This window comes from Panthera leo, chromosome A1 (assembly GCF_018350215.1).
Source record: "Panthera leo isolate Ple1 chromosome A1, P.leo_Ple1_pat1.1, whole genome shotgun sequence".
In the NCBI taxonomy this organism is placed as follows: Eukaryota; Metazoa; Chordata; class Mammalia; order Carnivora; family Felidae; genus Panthera; species Panthera leo.
Window position 1 is genome coordinate 200,996,393 of NC_056679.1, and position 7,666 is coordinate 201,004,058.

Below are 7,666 nucleotides of genomic sequence, written 5' to 3' on the forward strand. Positions count from 1 at the left end.
AGGATTTAGGGCAGGAACAGAGTAAGAACTTTCTACTTTCCAGAAGACCTAGTGACAGAGCTGAGTGTCAGGCTCTATTGAGAAGAACCATTAAGGCTTCATTCATGGGAAGAGTGTACCTCAGGAACATGTTCTATTGTTAGAAATTTCATTCTCAGAAGTAATGTTGGGAGTAAATGAGTCTAGCCTAAGATGACAGAACAGGATAGAGTGTAATGAGTAATAATAAGAATTGTGAAGTGATACTCATATCCATACATATATATATACATGTGTGTGTATACAGAATTTAATTTTTGTGTATTTAATAGATTTGAAACATTGGTGAAATAACAGTTTATGTGAGCTAAGGATGGGATTAAGAATCATGGTTCTGTAGTTCTATTTGATCATTTGGTGGTGGGGTGGCAGACAAAATTGACATATCAGAAGAGGCTGGAAACCCCCAGAAGTTTTTCTCATGAAGGAATCACATTAAAAAAAAAATCTCACTTGGAAAGAACATATGATGACTTACAGTTATCCAGAATCTCTCTATAACTTTTTCTTATTGTCATTGTTGTTGAGTTTTTATTTCATAATCATAAGCTTACTCTGCAATCCAGCTAGACTTGGAGGGTGTAAGGAAATACAGAACACACCGAACTGCAGCAAGAGCACAAAGATTATAGGATATTTTGAGCAGATGGGGGGGAAGGGGTGCTGTCCTGAGCTACAGAAGGAATGGTCTGGTAATTAAGATAAACATTGCTAAATTTATTAGATTTGTTCACAGTCAGCAATGGTGATCTTGCTGGTCTTGCCATTCTTGGCCCCAAAGTGCTCCATGGCTTCCACAATATTCTTGCCCTCTTTCATCTTGTCAAAGACCACATGCTTGCCATCCAACCACTCAGTCTTGGCAGTGCAGATGAAAAAGTGGGAACCGTTGGTGTTGGGTCCAGCATTTGCCATAGACAAGATGCCAGGACCCATGTGCTTCAGGATGAAATTCCTCTTATCCAATTTCTCCCCACAGATTGACTTGCCACTGATGCCATTGTGGCATGTGAAGTCACCATCCTGGCACAGAAATCCCCAAATAATCCTATGAAAGCAAGAACCTTTATAACCAAATCCTTTCTCACCAGTGCTCAGAGCATGAAAATTTTCTGCTGTCTTTGGAAATTTGTCTGCAAACACCTTGAAGGAGATGCAGCCCAAGGATCCGCCATCCATGGTAATGTCAAAGAACATAGTGCGGTTGACCATGGCTCAGCAGCGCGGGTCGCTCCAGGTAGTGGCGTCTGCAACTCTTTTGACCTTTTCTCCTCCACTAGGCACTTCAGATAAGACAAACTTCATGTGATAAATATGTGCTCTGAGATACATGTGTAAATATAATTTTTGTCAATGTCAGTATATTTTTCTCATTGTTATTTCAGATTGATCTTTACTACAGGGGTTCATGAACTGGAATTTTTTATTTCTCAGCAGCCAATCACTCTAACAAGGAGGTAAAAACTAACTTTAAATAAATAAATACACAAGGAGGTATTATAATTAAATATGCCCTAGGAAAATGTAGCAATCTTTTGTGATATAAAGAAAGCCCTCTTCGGGTGCCTGGGTGGCTCAGTTGGTAAAGCGCCTGACTTTGACTCAGGTCATGATCTCAGGGTTTACGAGCTCAAGCCCCATGTGGGGCTAAGTGCTGATAGCTCATTGCCTGGAGCCTGCTTCAGATTCTGTGTCTCCCTCTCTCTCTCTGCCCATCCCACGCTCATGAGAGTTCTCTCTCTCTCTCTCTCTCTCTCTCTCTCTCTCAAAAATAAATAAACATAAAGGGGCACCTGGGTGTCTCAGTCAGTTAAGAGTCTGACTTCAGCTCAGGTCATGATCTCTCGGTCTGTGGGTTCAAGCCCCTTGTCAGGCTCTGTGCTGATAACCCAGAGCCTGCTTTGGGTTCTATGTCTCCCTCTCTCTCTGGCCCTCCCCCACTTGTGCTCTGTCTCTCAAAAATAAATAAATGTTAAAAGTAAATAAATAAATAAATAAATAAACATTAAAGAATTAAAAGAAAAAGAAATTAAAAAGAAAAGAAAGAAAGAAAACCCTTTCATATTTATCTGGGTTTTCAACATATCACAACGAATCTTCTGAAAACCTATAGGTGAGCCACTAGGGCCTCAAAGATCATCTTTAAAGATACTCCACAATCTATATTATTCTAGACAAAGGCTATCTATTTAACTTTTGTTATATTATTCACAACTATTGAGGTATATGTTAGAAATTCAATGGTAATGAACATCCACAGAAATTCAGACTCAAACAGCCATTAATATTTTCAAGAAGGCTAATTAGTGTGTGGCCAGAAGCACACACAACAGAATGACTGAGGTTTTTGATTGGAAGAATATTATACCAGTATGGGCTTATAAATGCTGCCAGGAGCTTTACTAAATACTATAAACATGAACATTGATGAGATCACTTACCTCGTGAAGTTGAGGGAGAGGACAGACATATGAACAAATAAATCTAGCAATGAGATGAATGGTGTAAGAAGATGAACAGGTGTTTCCAAATCATAGCATTTAGTTTTAACGGGGTATCTGGCAATATTCCCTGAACTAATAATGATATCTGAGTTGAGAAATAAAGGATAAGACTTTTTCAGACAAACAAGCAGCAAAAGGCATATGAAGTAAAAGGGTCAGCATGAACAAGGAATTCCCTTTTGAGAATTCCAAGTATTTTATAATTCCAAGAGACTAGATCACAAAGGACCAAAGGAGGCTTTTCGATCCTGTAGGTAATAGGGTACTTTTGAAAACCTTTACACAAGGGTGTTATGCCATACCTGCATTAGTCAAGGTTCTCCAGATAAACAGAACCAATAGCATGTGCAAATATATAGGAAAAAAATTATTATAAGGAATTGGCTATATGTTTATGGAGACTGGCAAATCCAAAATTTGCAGGGTGGGCCAGCAGGCTGGAGACTCAGGAGAACCAGTATCCTAGTTCAAGTCTAAAGACCATCAGCTGTAGAACCAGAAAGGGCTAATGTTGCAGATAAAATCCAAAGGCAGTGTGCTAAAGAAGTCTTTCTTACTCCAGAGAGGTCTGCTTTTGTTCTCTTCAGGTCTTCAATTGATTGGATGAGGCCCAGCCACTTCTTGGAAGGCAATGCACTTTACTCAAAGTCCACCATAGTCCACCATTAAATGTAAATCTCATTCAAAAACAACATCACAGATGAGCACTGGGTGTTGTATGTAAGTGATAAATCATTAATCCTATAAATTCCACACCAGAAATATTACACTGCCTCTTAACTAACTGGAATTTAAATAAAAATTTGGAGAAAGGTGCTTGGGTGACTCAGTTGGTTGAACATCTGACTCTTGATATCAGCTCAGGTCATGGTCTCGTGGTCATAGGATCGAGCCCTGCGTCAGGCCTGTGTTAAGCCTCTCATTGGGCTCCACGCTCAGTGTGGATCCTGCTTAAGATTCTCTCTGTCACTCTGCCCTTCTCCCCTACTCACACTCTCTCTCTCTTTCTAAAATAAATAAGTAAACATTTAAAATAAATAAAATAAATAAATAATTTGGAGATTAAAAAACAAAAAAGGGCATGAAAAACAGAACAAAACAAAACATCAATACAGAAACATCCAGAATAATGTTTGATCAAGTATCTGGGTAATCCATGGCCCAGCTAAGTTCACACAAAGAATTAACCCTTAGAGTACCATATCTCAAATCAAGATGGAAGGAGTTATACCATGTGAAGTAGACCACCCAGCACCTTTAATACATTAGTGCACAGCTGAAGTTTAAAATATGTTTCTCTTTTTATTGGAAAAAACTAGATGTTGACCATCTAAACCTAACATGGAATGGTTGGTCTTACTTGGTGAAAAGAGAAAGTTGGGCCTCTTTTCACCACATCAGTAACCCATTTTTCCTACCATGCTTATGACTTCATGGAATTACAATTTGAAAATGTGTATGAATTAAATATTCACTAGTTTTATAAGGAGTGACTATAACTATCTAATGATGTAGAGGCAGAAATCCTTTAGTGTTCAGAACATTTATGGAGTATTTAGAGTCAATATTATATTTTAATGAAAGGTATTTAGTAACTTTGATGAACTCGAATAAATAAAAAAATAAATAGTACTTTTTAGATTTTGTATTTAAGAATTTTGATTGGAGGGGCACCTGGGTGGCTCAGTCAGTTGAGCGTCTGACTTCTGTGCAGGTCATGATCTCACAGTTTGTGAGTTCGAGCCCCGCGTTGGGCTCTGTGCTGACAGCTCAGAGCCTGGAGCCTGCTTCAGATTCTTTGTCTCCCTCTCTCTCTGCTCCTTCCCCACTTGTGCTCTGCCTCTCTCTGTCTCTCAAAACTCAATGAAAATTTTAAAAATTAAAAAAAAGAATTTTGATTGGAATTTATTTCTATTAAGATATTTTCAGGTGTTTTAGGGGCACCTGGCTGGCTCAGTCAGTGGAGCATGTGACTCCTGATCTTGGGGTTGTGGGTTCAAGTCCCACGATGGGTGCAGAGATTACTTAAAAATTAAAAAAAATCTTTTAAAAAAGATATTTTCAGTTGTTTTAAAGGATCAGATATCTTATCTCAGAAAAATGATCCATTTATTTTTTAGTCTAAAAGATACTCTGATATAGAGTGAGACCCATCTGGATTTTTCCCAGCACTGACAGTTAATCCACATTTAGAATTAATTATGTACCATGTACTGACATAAGACCTTCAAATATTTGAACTCTCCGAATCCTCATAGCAATTCTTTTTTTAAAAGTTTTTATTAAAATTTCAATTAGCTAACATACAATGTAATATTAGTTTCAGGTGTACAATATAGTGATTTAACACTTCCATACATCATCTGGTGCTCATCACAAGTCCATTCCTTAATCCCCATTACCTATTTAACCCATCCCACACCCCCTCCTCTCAATCCTTATAGCAATTCTAAATGTTAGGCACTATTGTGGTCCCTGTTTTATAGATGATAAAATTATAGACGTTAAGTGTCTTTCCCAATGTCAAACAGTAGGGGGTGGACCCAAGATTTGAACCAGGCAGATTAGTTCCATATTCCATCTCTTACCTACAGCATTACACTATCTTCCATTTTTACTGATCAGAATATATAAAAAAATTAAAACAACAAAACATGTAAGTAGTATGTGGGCTTTTGGTTTGATTTGTTTGGGTTTGATCTGGAGGGAGAGGATGGGTGAGGACTGCAAACAGTATTATATCTGTAGTGAATAATCAGCTTAAACCCAAACTGAGGGTCAGATCAATATTCGGCATTGTCTGGCAAATTGGGGCCAACTAAAAAAAATGATGGAATTCGCTTGGCAGTCAAGATCTAAAAGACCTGAGACCTCCCCACAGGTCTAGACCAGTGACCTGTAAAAACCAGTGTGGCACAGAGGAAGGTACACATGGTCTCAGACTGGACAGATTACCAGAGTGATCAGAGTAGACAGTCAGCAAGTCAATCAGGCTACAGAATAAACCAACTATATTGCAGTTCAGATGTTTGATTCCAGGGCATTTTGGATGATTTTCTGGTCACAGATACTGATTGTAATTTAAAAACTAAACTAAACTAAACTAAACTAAACTAAACCAAACTCTTTGATAAATTGAGCTCTTAACTGGAGAAGATACAAATAAGATCTAGTCAATCACCTCACAATGATTTTAGCACATCCAGGTATTTTTTAGTTTGGCAGAAAGAAACAAAGATCACAGACAGTTGAAGTTGAATTATCCATTGGTGAGTGTAATTCCTGCTTTCTGGGCCCTCGAAGCTGCCCTGGTTCCCTTCCTTTAAGATACTGATTTTTTTAAACTCTGCTTTTTGTTTTGGCGGCCTCACAAAATCTCTTTTTAGTTCTGGTTATCAAGAGTCAATTTTGTTATTTGTCACCAAAAGCCAACAAACAGTGCAATTTATTCCTTATTTAGCTAAGAGACTTATCTCTCATTCTCTACCAAAATCTTACCACCATTTGCTACCCAAAGTAAGTCTTTCTTTGACTTCCATTGATCTTTTTCAGTTTGGAACCCACCTGGGAATAAATCTGATATGACAGCACTTTGTAAATACAGATGTACATGCTAATATTATTCTGTAATGTATATTTATTCAGTATTTTATTACTCTATACCCAATTATACTCCCACCCACCCAACTCTATCATATAGCATGGTGCCAAATGTAACGGTAAACATTCAACATATACATATTGAACTAAATCATCACTATCAAATTCAAATTATAATTGTGTATAATTTATTCTATATAAATATTCTCATCATAACAAGAATCTTATTTTGTAGTACACTGCAAATATCTTTAGCAAAGGACTAGATGTTTGTCTTTTGGCCAGGTAAGTACACTTTCAAACTAGATATCATGTTGTAGTATTAAATTCAATCTTACCCTAAAATGCATAGATTTTCTTCAGAGCTTAACTCTCCTAAACAAAAATTTTGACCACTGGCTACCTTTCACATTTTCCAGTCAGATCTCTGCCACCGAATACTGAGATACAGTAACTCTTTAGTTATTTTAAGACTGTTTGTCTTGCCACCCAGCCTAAGATCAGCAAATAAAGAGTTCCAAACAGAAGCCACAACCTCAAGGTAATACAATCTCGGGCAAGTTAGTTATTTTCTTTACATTCCAGTTTCCTCGCTTGTAAGGTGAAAATGGATAATTATTCTAATCTGCAGTGTCGTATTAAGGACTAAATGGGATAAAGTTACTAAAGTGTTTATTACATATGGTGCTGCGAACATCAATAAATTTGAGAGTCAGATTGAGGCAAAACAAACTCAGGGTTTTTACTTATAGAAAAGCCTTTCAGACTTTGCTCAAAAAAATTTTTACTCATTGCTTGCACATAGTTTTTACAAACGTGGTTATCCCTCTCCACCCTACAACAGAGTAAGAGTAGCAAATGAAAACACTGGTAGGCAGAAGGCCAGGGAACTGTTAAGCAGCTGACACACACTGATCATCTGTATTTATCTGTTATTGTTGGCTGCGTCAGAAGCCAGTAAACTGAAGGCAGGGTACATTTCGAGTTACCTTGCTGACATTGAGGAAGCACATATAAAAAACTAGTTCAGAAGAAATACCCACAAATCCAAAGAACAGATATCATGCAAAGATAGCCCTGGACATTCATACAGACTGATGGGGCTCAGCACATTGATACACAATAGAAGTGTGTTGAGTATACATCAAAAGTGGTGGGTCCCAGCTTAGATTCAAATCATAGGTCTACCCCTTATAAGCTGTGTTTGTTACCTATTGTCTCTGTAACCTCAGTGGCACAGCTATAAAAGGAGATAATAATAATTTTGCAAGGTTGTTTTGAAGACCAAATTTTTTATGTATATGTATATATATCTTTATAAATTTGTGCAGTACATCTTGTACAAAGAGGCAAGGAGGTAGATTACACAATTTAGAATGATTTGTCATTTAAACATTTTTTTCATTTAAAAATTGTCTTTATTTTAAGTTCTGCATTTATATAAAAGCCTCAATTAGTTGGAAACGTTATTTAGGTAGAATTGCTCATTCTTTAACAATGACAGATAAATAAAGCACTACTAC

General features: G+C 37.2%; 1 protein-coding gene across 2 annotated transcripts; it reads right to left on the reverse strand.

The window, feature by feature from the left end:
- Nucleotides 1–759: 759 nt before the first annotated feature.
- On the reverse strand, nt 760–2,630 carry LOC122201797 (peptidyl-prolyl cis-trans isomerase A-like). Of its 2 annotated transcripts, none has more exons than XM_042907792.1 (2): nt 2,481–2,630; nt 760–1,322 (listed from the first exon to the last, which is right to left on the reverse strand). In XM_042907792.1, the coding sequence occupies exon 2, from the start codon at nt 1,249–1,251 to the stop codon at nt 760–762; it is 492 nt and encodes a 163-aa protein (XP_042763726.1). In that variant the 5' UTR covers nt 1,252–1,322; nt 2,481–2,630. The 2 variants fall into 2 exon arrangements, with proteins under 2 accessions (XP_042763726.1, XP_042763721.1); XM_042907787.1 differs by having other exon boundaries at nt 760–1,360.
- Between the last annotated feature and the right edge of the window lie 5,036 nt (nt 2,631–7,666).